The sequence below is a fragment of the Schistocerca serialis genome, chromosome 4, assembly GCF_023864345.2.
Source record: "Schistocerca serialis cubense isolate TAMUIC-IGC-003099 chromosome 4, iqSchSeri2.2, whole genome shotgun sequence".
NCBI lineage: Eukaryota > Metazoa > Arthropoda > Insecta > Orthoptera > Acrididae > Schistocerca > Schistocerca serialis.
Window position 1 is genome coordinate 410677682 of NC_064641.1, and position 15138 is coordinate 410692819.

Below are 15138 nucleotides of genomic sequence, written 5' to 3' on the forward strand. Positions count from 1 at the left end.
CTCACCCTGACATTGATTGTCCTATTGATGATGTAGTTAGTTTCATGATTTAAGGAAGAGAACCACAATTGTAAATTTATTATACCGTAAGATGGAAATGTCTTGCATATGTGTCTAATCAGTTTAAAAAAAAAACTTTTTTAAACTTTTCATGTGACTTTATTATTTTTTATTACGGTAAAAGTGAAGGTTGCTCAAGATATCTTTATCGCCTCCTGCTTGAGGTTTTTCTGCATCTGCCACGTAGAGGATAAGTCTCACCGTGTAGCATTTTTATATGAAGGCATGAATGAAACGGGAAATTCTTCAAATAAAAGTAAATACAGAAGTCTAATTAACCGCTCGCAATCTGAACATTGTTGCACTTAATGAAAGAAAATCAGGGGCTAAACATACTACTCAGAGGAAACTGACGTCGGCGATAAAACTTCGATGATTTCAAGGCCTGAGAATTATGTGAATATCTTATTATCAAGAAATATCTCAATTACTTACAAGCTCTGTTACTCGTACATGCAACATTTTTTCCTACAAGACTATTCGTAGCCAGGTTTACTACATACACTGCAAAGAAATCACGATATATAAAAAATCTTAGTAGTAGTATGTGGCTGTCGTATAGGAAAGTAAAAAACAGTATCTTTTCCGATTTTTTAAAAAAACATAAAATCAATAATATCCATTTTCATAATTTTTAGTACCTCTTCATAACTCCGTAACGAAGGTGATAAATCCGTAATAATTACGGACAATCCCTAATAGTTGGTAGCTATGTAAGGTTATGAGACAGTAACGATTTTATAAAGGGTGAATATTCCAGTTCATCTGAACTTTTAGTCTGCAAAGTGATACTTCATTCTTCGTACACATTTTGATGTTATTACGAATCGCAACTGCAATGACATGAACCAGAGTTCTTTTTACACCATGCATTACAAAAACATTTGCAGAGCGCTGATTTTCTGTCTTGTTGATAATGTATACTTTAGTGAGAAAAATGTACCACCATCTTCTTTAGTTATTTGAGTTGAAGCTTATAAAAATGAAAGCAAGGCCGAATGCACCCCAGTAAAATTGCAGTTGTGAAGCAGTACAGTGTTATAGTAACGCTGACTAGTGAATGTACCGTGTACAAAGACCTGCAGTTCAGTAAGCCTAGGCAACATTATGCCTCCCCATGTCATAGCTCTTGGACCGCAAAACGATCGTGTTCGACCATTTCCCTGGGTGGGTTACGATTTCCCACATCTCATCATGTGCAACATTGTTAGACATGATTGTTTTGGTGGTCCTGGCTATGGTGCAGGTAGGGATAATGTTACATGGGCGTCCTGACTAAATCTTTGGGCACAGTACACTCGCTGGTCAACGTTACTGTGACTTGTTACTCCGTCCCCACGTACGTCTTTTCTGAGGTACACGCGACCCTCAATTACATTTTCATGGATGACAATGCGTAACCGCGCCGAACTGCTCGGGTGGAGGAGCTCTTGGAATGACCTTATCTCCCCCCGTCGGACGTTCGAGTCCCCTCTCGGGCACGGGTGTGTGTGTGTGTGTGTGTGTGTGTGTGTGTGTGTGTGTGTGTGTGTGTTGTCCATAGCGTAAGTTAGTTTAAGTTAGCTTAAGTAGTGTGTAGGCTTAGGGACCGATGACATAAGTAGTTTGGTCCCATAAGACCTCACCACAAAGAAATGACCGTATATATGGCAATCGGATTGGCCATCCTGTTCCCACAACTTAAATCCCATTGACCACATTTGGGATGCGTTTGATAGAAGTGTTGCAGCACATCCACATGCATCAACGATCATCCAACATTTATCAACTACCCTGGTGGAGGAATGGAACACTCTACCACAAGAACTCTTTACCAATTCTGCGGCCAGCATGGAAGCACTCTGCACAGCATGCATCGCTGTCCACAATGATCACACACCCTATTAATAACCTCGTGCAGTCTTTTGTAATGTCCAGGAGACCATCTTGAACCACAGTGACTTCAGTGAAATTATGTTCGTCTCATTGCGTAGGGGTTCCTTCCAGTTATCTTCTGTACTAGACTGTAGTAGTTCTTTTTGCGTATGGCCAAGTTTCATCGAGCTATCTTATTTGGCAGTGACACATCATGTCAAAATTATTTGTGCTTAAGCTTGGGATACCAGTACATATGAGGGAGTGCTGAAAAGTAATGCCTAAGAATTTTTTATATCCACATATTTATGTCTCAACGTAGTCACCCTGGACACGAACACATTGCTCCCAACGAGAGACCAGTTTGTTATTACTACCACTGTAGAACGTCTGACTTTTTTGACGAAGGCACAACCTCATCACCATTTGAAACACTTATTACTATCAAAGTGAAGTCCTCGAAAGTGTTCAAATGGTTCAAATGGCTCTGAGCACTATGGGACTTAACTGCTGAGGTCATCAGTCCCCTAGAACTTAGAACTACTTAAACCTAAGGACATGACACACATCCATGCCCGAGGCAGGATTCGAAGCTGCGCCCGTAGCGGTCTCGCGGTTGCACACTGTAGCGCCTAGAACCGCTCGGCCACACTGGCCGGCTCGAAAGTGTTCTTTACATTTTGGAAAAAGATGAAAATTGGATGAGGCCAAGTCGGTTCTGCACCGAGGATGATCGAAGACAGTGAATTGAAAGCGTCGGATTCTTGCGGATGTCGCAAGAATGTGATCCGGCATTTTCGTTCTGAAGGAGAGGGTGTACCATTTCTGGACGGCCTTTCTCCATTCGAAACTCTATTACAGCACGCTGATTCCCACGTACCGACATACAACCAATAGCCAGAACATTATGACCACCTACAAAATAGGCGGTACGTCCACCCTTGGCACGGATAACAGCCGCGACGCGTCGTAGCATGGAAGTAAAGGGGCCCTGGTAGGTAGCTGGAGGGAAGTGGCAGCACACCTGCACACACAAGTCCCCTAATTCCTGTACCTTCCGGGGAGCGTGGCGGTTGAGCACCGACACCACGTTAAATCACATGTTCGATCGTGTTCAGATATGGCACGTTGGGGAGCCATCATATCAATTGTAACTCGCCACTGTGTTCCTCGAACCACTTCATCATCCTCCTGGTCTTGTGACATGGCGCTTTACCTCGCTGAAAAATGCCGCTGCTGTCGGGAAACACGATCGTCATGACGTGATGCACGTTGTCTGCAACCAGGGTACGACACTCCTTGGCCGTCATGGTGCCTTGAACGAGCTCCACTGACCCCATCGATGCACAGAGGGTTAGGGAGCCGTTAGGGAGCCGCCGCCAACTTGTCTCTGTCGCACAGTACAGGGGCCAAGGAGCTATTCCTCTGGAAGAGGATGTATTCGCACCCTCCCATCGGCATGATGAAGAAGATATCGGGATTCATCATACCAAGCAACACTCTGAAACAGCGCCAATGGCCAGTGCCAATGGTCACGTGCCCATTTCAGTCAAAGTTGTGGTGTTAACATTGGTACATGCATGAGTCGTCGACTGCGGAGGCCCGTCTAAGAGTCTTCGATGCACAGTGTGTTCAGACGCATTTGTAGTCTGCCCAGAATTAAAGTCTGATGTTAGGTCGGCCTGCCCCGTTTTACCAGTCTGCCCAGTCTACGACGTCCGACATCTGTAATGAAGGATAGCCACCCAACTCGACGAGGTCTGGACGTTGTTTCGCCTTGGTTTCGCCACATGTTGAAGACACTCACCACAGCACTCCCCGAACACCCGACAAGTCGTGCTGAGCCTCCTGGGCATCACAGTCTGCCCGCGTTCAAACTCACATAGATCTAGCCCCTTCCCTTGTACACACGGAGAGCAAGCTCAATGATATTACATGCGCCGTGCGTGTGTCTGACTAGCAGTCATTCCTCGCCAGGTGACGCTGCTATCGACTGGACGGGTTTATATCGATAGTAGGTCGCTGATCATAGTGTTCTGGCTGATCCGTATAGTTATGTCACCAACCGCCATGTTACAAGGTACAATTCGGAGAGCCCTCTAGCAGCAGAGGGCTGCAAATCTGTAGACATGAATAACAAAGGTCTGGAGCCGCGCGGAGTGGCCGCGGGGTGAGAGGCGCCATTTAACGGATGGCGCGGCCCTACAGCCGGAGGGCACGGGTGTGTGTGTGTGTCTGTGTGTGTGTGTGTGTGTCTTGTTCTTAGCGTAAGTTAATTTAAGTACTGTGTTAGTCTTGGGAATTCACAGACACACATTTGAACATTTAGAAAGGTATAGAATTCTATTTATGAAAAAAATTCAGTTGGCAGTACTTTTGAGCGCGCCCTCCTATATATACGGAATATATCTCACTTTTCATGCTGAACAGATGCACTTACACCTTGTGTCCTTTGTTTTGCTGTTGCGGCATGCATTTTTAAGAATCTGTGAGTGGTTCAAATGGCTCTGAGCACTATGGGACTTAACATCTGAGGTCATTAGTCCCCTAGAACTTAGAACTACTTAAACTTAACTAATCCAAGGACATCACACACATCCATGCCAAAGGCAGGATTAGAACCTGCGATCGCAGCGGTCGCGCGGTTCCGGACTGAAGCGCCTAGAACCTCGGCCACGGCGGAAGGCGTGAGTGGTTCGACTCAAGATGAAAACGAAAATATATTCACTGTCAGTAAAGTGTAGTGAACTAAAAATCAAACGCCTGTATGCAGAAGAATATTAGGAACCAAAAAATCCTTAGTAATAATTGTAATTAAATACGATTTCACAGAAGTAATATGAAACATGAAAACTCTTAACGAACTTGGCAAACATCCACAGTGACCACTGATGATGCTCTGAAATTATTACCGTCCCAAATGACGGTATATAATCATATCACTTGAACAAAACGTCGCAATGACTTCACTTTATTTTTTTCGCTGAGCTTTAAAACATTACAGCTCTCTTGTATCGGCGATGATTTTTTTTCACCATCTGGATTCGAACCGCCTACCTCTGAGATGAGAAGCTCCGTACAGCCGCGCGTTAGCAAGCTCATCTGCAGAGAGATCACCATTACGCTACGTTGTAATCACAGAAAACGAGCCTACTGGAGAAATGAGTAGATAAGTGCAGCACTTAGGCCTACCAGTAGTGGTTTGCTTACTGCTCCTCTTGCTGTTGACGGCCGTGTTGATCATGACGCCCAGCTTGGTGAGGCTGGCCTGGCGGATCATGGCCCCCCCGCTCGCCCTCACCATTGGAGCCGCTGGCGGGGCGCGCGCCGCACGCCTGCCTCTGCCGCCGCCGCCGCCGTCGCCGCAAGGGCAGCCGTGACCGCGACCGTGTCCCGCGACGCCGCCGACGCCGCCACACCGACCTGAGGGCAGCACACGTGCCACACGTCGATAAATGTCCAGGGGAAGCGTACCTGCCAGTTTGTCTTGTAAGGGGTTCGGCAGAAATATGGAGACATTGCGAGAAATGCACGTTGAACACAAATGCAGATGCTAGCTAAGCCCGCACGTTTCTGCCGTTGTATCTGACGACAAAAGGAGAGACACGTGCACAATGTCCTCAGTACGTCGCGAGTGTCAGCCGTGGCCAGAACACTCAGATGACGAAAGTCATAGGATACCACCTAACATCGTCTCGGACCTCCTTTTACCGGACGTAGTACAACAGCTCGATGTAGCGCCGGCTCGACAAGTAGTTGGAATCCCGTGCAGACATATCGAGTCATTCTGCCTCTATAGTGATCCATGACTGTGAAACTGTTGCCGGTGCAGGATTTTATGCACGAATTGACCTCTCGATTATGTCCCATACAAGTTGGATGCGACTGATGTCCGACGATCTGGTTGGCCAAATCACTTGCAAACCAAAACTGCCGACCACTGGCATGGCGCATTGTAATCCATAATAATTCCATGGTTGTTTTGAATCGTGAAGTCCACGAATGGCTGAAAATGGTCTCCAAGTAGCCGAACAACATCATCTCCAGTCAGTGGTCGACTCGGATCACAGAATGCAGTCCATTCCATGTAAATAGGGCCCGCACCATTAATGTGTATTTACACCTATGCGCCTTGTGCCTAGTCGCTGTGCGACTGTGTTTGCGTCACGCGCAAATGGAAGCACTGGTGTAGGTTGCATGCCTCTTCCTTCCCTAACGATTTCCGAAATGGAATGTCCCCTTCGTTTAGCTCCAACTACCATTCCGCGTTAAAAGTCGTGATGCAATAATCACGTCGGAAACCTTTTTACGTGAATAACCAGAGTGCAGATGACAGCACCGCCGATGCGCTGGCCTTTTGTGCCTTGTGTACCCGATGCTACTGCGTGTGTGCATACCGCTATCCCGTGACTTTTTGTTGGGACTTCCGTAACCAAGGCAGCCACAGTGTTTGGTGTTTCAAGAGACACCGTATCGAAGATAGCAAAACATCAGCTGCTAAGTCACAAGGCGAACGAAAGTGTGCGGTGAGTGATCGTGACGAGCTGTCGCTGAAGATGGTCAGGTCGAAAAATATTAAGAACCACAGCTGCAAAAGTCACTGCAGAACTGAATGTCGCAGTCACATACTGTGTCAGCACCAAAAAAACACGAAGGGAGCTCCATAAGCAGGGAATTGCAGGGCGAGCTATAATTCGGTGATGCAACTGCTCGAAACAGGAAAACGCGGTGCCGAAGCCTTAAAACCTGGAGTGCGGAGCAATGGAAGAAAGTCGTATGGACGGATGAGACTTGTTTCACACTGTTTCCACCTTTGGTGCAGTTTACCTCCCACGAGAAAAACATGGCGGGGCTTTGGTAATGATTTGGGCAGCCACATCGAGGTATTGCGTGGGCCTATGGCTATTCTGCAAGGTCGCAATACTTCCAACGATTATGTGACAATTTTGCGTGATCAGGTCCATCCTATTGTGAACGGTAAGTTCGCTATGGGCAATGCTGTGCTCCGAAACGACAGGGTCTCGTTCACACAGGTTGCATCTTCCAGGACTGGTTCTATTAGTAAGAGCATCAATTTTCGCGTCTCCTCTGACCACCACAGTCACCAGATTTCAACATTATTGAGCATCTGTGGTCTACTCTGGAGGGAAGGCTGCGTGAGCGCTATCCATCTCCATCCTCTTTACCTGAACTTGCCACTATTTTGCAGGGAGAATGACATAAGATTCTTTTGAAAACCATACAGGAGCTGTATTTATCCATTCCTAGACGAGAGGAAGCTATGCCGATTGTCAGTGGGTTCGTACACCATGCTGTGAATCGTAATGTGTTTTGTTTTTGGCGTTTCCATATTTTTGTCCAGCCCCTGTAGATGGAGATTAGTCACGACGCAATAACAAATGAACTAAAATCAAATTGTCGCGAGATTGAAGTAGATACTTCCTGTGAGTTAGTATGGGCAGAGGTCATTCTTGGCAGACGGAATAAAATAATAATTGGATCCTTTTACCGACCTCCCAGTTCAGATGATACAGCTGCTGAAAGGTTCAAAGAAAACTTGAGTTTGATTTCAAACACATACCCGATTCATACGATAATAGTTGGTGGTGACTTTAATTTACACTAGATATGTTGACTAAAAGACATGGTTAATTCCGGAGGTACGCATAAAATATCATCCGAAATTGTGCTAAAAGCATTCTCTGAAAATTATTTCGAGCAGTTAGTTCATGAGCCCACGCGAATAGTAAACGGTTGTGAAAACACACTTGACCTCTTAGCAACAAATAATCCTGAGTTAATAACCAGCATCAAAACCGATATAGGGATTAGTGAACACAGAGTTGTCGTAGCAAGACTCAATATTGTAATCCCCAAATCGTCGAAAAATAAGCGAAAAATATACCTATTCAAAAAAGCAGGCAAAAATTCACTTGACGCCTTCCTGAGAGACAATCTCCATTCATTCCCAATTTGTAATATAAGTGTAGACCAAATGTGGCTTAAATTCAAAGAAACAGTATCGGCAGCAATTGAGAGATTTATACCAAATAAATTAACAAACGACGGAGCTGATCCTCCGTGGTACACAAAAGGGTTAGAACACTGTTGCAGAAACAACGAAACAAACATGCCACATTTAAACAGACGCAAAATCCCCAAGATTGGCGATCCTTTACAGAAGCTCGAAACTTAGCGCGGACTTCAATGCGAGACGCCTATAACAGTTTACACAACGAAACTTTGTCTCGAAACCTGGCAGAAAAAACAAAGTGATTCTAGTCATTATGTGAAGTATATTAGCGGCAACAAACAATCAATGCCTTCTCTGCGCGATAACAATGGAGATACTATCGAAGACAGTGCTGCCAAAGCAGATTTACTAAACACAGCCCTTCCGAAATGCCTTCACAAAAGAAGACGAAGTAAATATTCCAGAATTGTTTGCAGATGATGCTATCGTTTATTAACTAATGAAGTCATCAGAAGATCAAAACAAACTGCAAAACGATTTAGAAAAAATATCTGAATGGTGCGAAAAGTGGCAGTTGACCCTAAATAAGGAAAAGTGTGAGGTCATCAACATGAGTACTAAAAGGAATTCGCTAAACTTCGGTTACACGATAAATCAGTCTAATCTAAAAGCCGTAAATTCAACTAAATACCTAGGTATTACAATAACGAATAACTTAAATTGGAAAGAACACATAGAAAATGTTGTGGGGAAGGCTAGCCGAAGGCTACGTTTTACTGGCAGGACACTTAGAAAATGTAGCAAACCTACTAAGGAGACTGCCTACTCTACGCTTGTCCGTCCTCTTTTAGAATACTGCTGCGCGGTGTGGGATCCTTACCAGGTAAGAGTGACTGAGAATATAGAAAAAGTTCAAAGAAAGGCAGCATGTTTTGTATTATCGCGAAATATGGGAGAGAGTGTCACAGAAATGATACAGCATTTGGGCTGGAAATCATTAAAAGAAAGGCGTTTTTCATTGCGACGGAATCTTCTCACGAAATTCCAATCACCAACTTTCTCCTCCGTATTCGAAAATATTTTGTTGACACCGACCTACATAGGGCGTTCCGCGATAAAATAAGGGAAATCGGAGCTCGTGCGGAAAGATATAGGTGTTCATTCATTCCGCGCGCTGTACGAGTTTGGAATAATAGAGAATTGTGAAGGTGGTTCGATGAACCCTCTGCCAGGCACTTAAATGTGATATGCAGAGTATCCGTGTAGATGTAGAATAGCAGGAGGAATGGCGACTGGACCTGATCATTACCATACCCCATCAGTCCAAAAAGTAACGAAACTGGGATGAAAAAAAAATAGAGAAACGTTAAGACGTTTTAATACGCAAGGTATTTTACATAGTCTCTCTCTCCCCCCCCCCCCCCGCCCCTCCGCCTTCCACACACGCACACTCACTTGAGTATAGCGCACAAAAGTCCTTCTTTGGGATGGTGTTCAACGCGCGTATCTCGTTGATTTGATTGATAATTATGTCGTCAAAGCGTTGACCCTTCGCGTGAATTTCTGCAGTTTGTCATTTTGTGGTAGGTTCTTACTGATAACACCAACTCTCTCACCCGTGATGACTTTTTCCAAAAAAGAATCGTCCGCGTTTTGAACTGCATTCAAGTCGCGACAGGCGCCCACGCGTCGTTGTTTTTGTTCGAGAGTCGAGGTGTGCGGGGCGAACTTCGCACACACCTCGGTCGTCTTCAAAACATTCTGTAGAACGTTCTGAACACCTGTTTTCGAGCTGTTGCTCCACTGCGGTTTGTGCCACAACAACGCTGACTGCGACCGCACGTCCTGCGTGCTCACAATTGACTGGTCGAATGCACATCTGTCATTTGCAGGAATAAAATCAGTCTAGAAACTTACTGGACTGGCTTTGTGCAAATTGTGCAATTATTTATGAAGTAGTATGTCCTACTTTATAGACGACGAGGAATTTTAGTGCATATGAAGTGAAATATGTGAATATTGTTGGACACGAGGGCAATGTCCTCTTAACAGTAAAGAATACGTACTGATGTGCTCAAGCTTGGTGATTGGATGAAGGGTTCTAACAAGTCATATCATTCTCAACGGAGAGATCTTCACACGTAAAATTAACTGCGACCTGTAACGTTACAGAAGTGGGCGTGAGTTCCCCATTCAGAAATTTTGGTACAAAATGAGAGGCTGTGGTAAGACTACGTCGCCATAGCTAGCCGACGAGGAAAAGGCAGCTATGAAATGTTAGGACAGTGGCGATAAACTGAGTTATTGCTGGGTTTTCCTTCCACAGGAACCGGTAGCCAACGATTAGTGCAGCTGTCTCGTGTCCACTAAACCATGTATTAAATAGTCATGTGCTAAAAACACTGTCTCAGTGACCATTTAAGACACATTCAGTTTACATAGGTCAAAAGACGCTTCTCTGGGACACGTGTATACAGAGATACATGCCATGCTAAATGTACGACAGAAACTATGAAAATTACAGTATGTCTAAGTAGATAGACAGTAGACAATGAGTTATTAAGGTCAACAGCTGCTAAACGCGTAAGTCAGCAAAGCCATGCTACATTTTAAATTAAATAGGTTAGTGAGAGCTATTATGTCTTTAAGTGTCACATACAGGGTGTTACAAAAAGGTACGGTCAAACTTTCAGGAAACATTCCGTGCGAGCTCTTATTTCCCTTATTTTATGCACTCCCTCAGCACTCTTCGACACGTAAGGAACAAGGCCAAATAACGATTTTTCAGAGGTGTAAATTCGCAAAACGTAGCCTAAGGGAGTGTTATACGACCTCCGTTCCTTCCACTGACGCATAGTCCGGGCTGTTCAACGCGATTTTTCCACGGTCTTGTCGTGAAAGGTCTTCATGTCGACAGTAGTCAATATATCGTCATCAGTATGCAGCGGTGTCCAAGGTGCTAGTTTCTGACGATCTTGGTGACTGTTTGTTACTGCGACGATAAGAAGGGGAGACGAGATCATGTGGCAATCTGTCACGTCTTTTCCAGGTATAGGAAAGCGAACTGAAGACGCTTAGGCTTCTCACAATGTCTCTCGATAAGCAAGAGAGTTTTTGCGAATTATGAAATTCAGGAAGACCTGCAAATTTTCAGCACTCGATGGAGAGACTAGCATCTAATGCTCTACATAAACAAACTACAGTGTGCATAAATAGTTGTAAAGACCCGAATTGTTCGTTAGATCATCAATAAGGAATCATTGTTGTCCACAGTCATGAAATAGTCAGCCGTATCAATCCAGAGCGATTTATAGCACTGGAAAAAGGCATACGCAACTAAGAGTGATTAGAAGTATATTAAGAAAATTTTAATTCATCGTCAAACAGGTCACCAACAACTCTCTAATTTTGTTAATTCTCAAGTAGTTTTCATGAATCTGAGATGTTTACTAAGTTGTTTAACGGGAGGAAACAGAGCTGCTTGATCCATACTGATTTGTTTGGTCCAAATGATGATGGAACAGAATTCAATTTGCATGGGGTTAAACGATGGAGGAGAATGTTTTGTCTTGGAACACTTTCCAGATTTCACCTCTAGCCAGCCCTGTAATAGAAGTTTAATACATTTTCTTGTAATAGAAGTTTAATGCATTTTTAAGTGTTGACACTCTCTTTCTATATGCTGCATCTTTTTCCGAAATTACAAAAGCTATTCCAGAAAATAAAGGTATTTCCAAATATACAGATATCCTATTGAAATTTAAAACTGTTGCAATCAAAAAAATATTGTCAGTAATATGTTTAGTCGCTTATGTGATAAATTATTACTCTACTACACACCAATAATCAGAAGTGAAATCAAACCAAGCAGAATTTGAATAAAAAACCAATTACAAGTTAGACACGTTTTGAAATTTACTTTATTTAACACTGACACAAATTTCCATTTTCAAGGCAGTTAAAACTGTCCAGACACTAATGAATCTCAATTATATTGCAAATAGCACATGTTCCTTGGTAAAAGGCATTCTTCTGTTTCAAGGTTCAAGATGGTGCACGACTGACGTAGTATGGCTTCGCTACCATGTGTTATATAATTAGTTCTAAAAATACACAGAATTTTATGTGGCATTAAAATTGTAACTGTAGAGTCTCTGCATATAAAAGACATCTACTCATATTTACCCAGGCCAAACCACTAAAGATAGACGCTTGAAATTTGCAGAGGGATGAAAGGTTTTTTTAGAAAATATGTCGCCATTAAAGCAATTTTGAAGCTAGAGCTACGAAAGTTGATATTAGAATTCTCTGTCCAAATTAAAGCACGTGCTTCAGCATTTTTGGAAATTCAACCACTAAGGGTAAAATGCTGGGTGACAGCTTTTTTAAAAAAATAAATCATTACTAAACATCTAATACAGCATTTTTAAAGCTACATCCACGAAAACTGATATTTGACTTCTTGGTTGGAAATTAAAAAATTAAAAAAAAAACTGTTTCATCATGTCTGGAAATTCAACCTCCACGGTGGTGAAATAAGAGATGGAAATTTGTATGAAAATGTTTCATGATTAAAGAATTTAAGCTAAATCTACGAAAATTTGTATTCTTTTCTTGCTTAGGGAAAAAAGTACGTGTTTCAGTATTTTTGGAAATCCAGCCAATAAGGGGATGAACACTCTTATGAAAATATTTCGTTATATTAAAATATTTTTAAAGCTGTATCTATGATCCTCTGCGTTTGATTTCTAAATCAGTATGTGTCAGGGGATGGAAGTTTCAATGGAAATATCACCACAAGAACTCATAAGGCAGAATTAACAAAGATCTCCGATCCTTAATTGCCAGAACGAGAAGTAAATTCAGAAAAAACCATGTTTCCATGGCCTTAATCAGCGTGTAAAGCTTAGAAAGTGTTGCAATTTGTGAACAACATAAATATTCGATTAAGGGAAAACAAAAACAAAAGGAAAACAGTGTAGACCATACAGTCAACGTGAGCGAAGCTACGGGCGCTAAGCTAATTAACAACCTACCGCAAATGGCATTAATATATTTTACAGCACTTAAATGTATAGAACTACAAATATTTACAAACGCTGCACAGAGCGCGACCTCATACCTAACAACAACAGAGACTATAGAAAATGTTGAAAACTGCTTAAGGAGCCTCTAGTGCGCATTCCTTCTTGGAATTCTAAAACCATTCACAACTAAAGTACCGACGAAGAAACATCATGTGTTCCTAAGTACACTGCCCTCCACTTGCAACTCTGTCAGTTAGTCATACCTTATGTAAGCTACACAACACATTGTATGGTGCCTAGCTGAGTGGGAAAGGAAACGCCAAGTATACATACTGTACGTCTGCCCGGATTTGCTGCATTCCAATTATATATCTAGAAAGAAGACAATAGTGTTAAGATTACGGTTTTACATCATGTTGACGACGAGATGATTAAATACGGATCATAATATATTCTGACAGAGCAGGAATTGGGGCAGAAACTGGCGGTGACCTTTTTCAAAAGAACCACTCGATATTTTTTCGTAAGTGATTTTGGGAAATCATGCAACATATGGCTCTGGGCGGTAGGAAGACGATCTAAATGCTGCCCCTCCTGAATGCGTGCTCAGTGCCTTATTCACTGGGCCACTTTGTTCGGTACCAAATGCAAAACTGAAATGGGTAAAACGACACTGATTCAACTAGGAAGATGTGGGCTTCATACAGGCAGTCTGAGCTTTAGTTATGTAGTATATGCCAGCTGGTTCTACTAACCAGCTCCTTGCTGACTCGTTTTCACATGCTGAGCTATAGCGATCTTTCTCTGATGATCTCGATGTCAACGGGATTACAACAACTCCATTCCAATAAAGCTTCATTCCAGAAGACAAATCTTTCCCTGGGCCTGATCCCTTCTTCCCCTGGCCTTTCTCGCACATACTGGATTCTTAGAATGTACTGACTGTAGCATTCGAGATACTGGATCGGTAATTTGAGAGCGCGACAGACAATTAAGGCTTAAGAAATTTGTTTAATTAAAGTCCAAGAAACAACCCTTCATTGTGCGTTCATGTTTACTAAGGTTCAAAGAAACAACTTGATGTTGATGCTCGACAAACGATACACTCTAGTAAGACAAGAACTCTGCTTGGCCTGTCTTTATAAGCATACAGCATGCACTGAAACTTCTACTCAAGAGAACAACAGGCATGCCTATTACCAGTGATAGCAGATTTGCGCCTATCTTTTCCCAGTCAGAAAAAGGAACCGTGATGTCGCTCAAGAAGGGGAAGTACGAAAAGACAAGAAGCAAACATGCCTACCAATAATAGCTTTTGTACCGTCTGCTTCATAGTTCTCTTCGAAAACCATCATGAGGTCTACATTTGGAAATATACAATAAATATTCAAAGAATTTTACAAACGGCAACTAAAATGTGTCATAAAGCAGAATATAAAACTGTTTCACAAAGCAGAATATACACTACAGAATGCCTACTGACATACTTGCAACAGTCATTAGTTTAACATATCTTTTGGACCCTGTATTAAGTGCAGATAAATTAAAAGAGTAATCGCTGATAGCATGAAGAATATCAGGTGGTTAGTTAGTAAGCTAGAGTTTCGTTCGTTATCAGAATCAATCATACAAAACTCTCCACCAACAAAGAACGAGCATAGAATACCACGCACTAATCGTCAAAGAGCTATCGATCAGTCAATTAATCAAGTGTTCGTATCTAAATGGATAGTGCAAGGAATGCAATATGTATATGTATGCTCTCAAATGACAAACTTTACCGAGCGAGGTGGCGCAGTGGTTAGCACACTGGACTCGTATTCGGGAGAACGACGGTTCAATCCCGCGTCCAGCCATGCTGATTTAGGTTTCCCGTGATTTACCTAAATCGCTCAGGGCAAATGCCGGGATGGTTTCCTTGAAAGGGCACGGCCGGCTCCCTTCCCCGTCCTTCCCTAATCCGATGAGACCGATGACCTCGCTGTTTGGTCTCCTCCCCTCAACAACCCAACCCAACAAACGTTGAGATTCTCAGTGTTTATTGGATTTATTTTATGCTGTAGCTCCGATAATGATTTTCGATAAGAGTGGAATTGGTAAAAGCAATTTCAAAAAACCTTTTGTGATCCAAGCGCTGAGAAAACTATTATAAATGTTAATGGTTGCCGATCCCATGACACTATGTCACAATTTGAGAAGAATGTCTAGGAACTTTCAACCTTT

The 15138-nt window shown here is 42.8% G+C and overlaps 1 protein-coding gene across 1 annotated transcript in view; it reads right to left on the minus strand.

Annotated features, from left to right (window-relative positions):
- The window catches only part of LOC126474955 (protein phosphatase PP2A 55 kDa regulatory subunit), a 71799-nt gene extending 66565 nt beyond the window's left edge, over positions 1–5234 (minus strand). Inside the window, exon 1 of the mRNA XM_050102473.1 lies at positions 5107–5234. Coding sequence (XP_049958430.1) covers positions 5107–5218 — 112 coding nt within the window. The 5' untranslated portion in view covers positions 5219–5234. The remainder of the gene's footprint in view (positions 1–5106) is intronic.
- Between the last annotated feature and the right edge of the window lie 9904 nt (positions 5235–15138).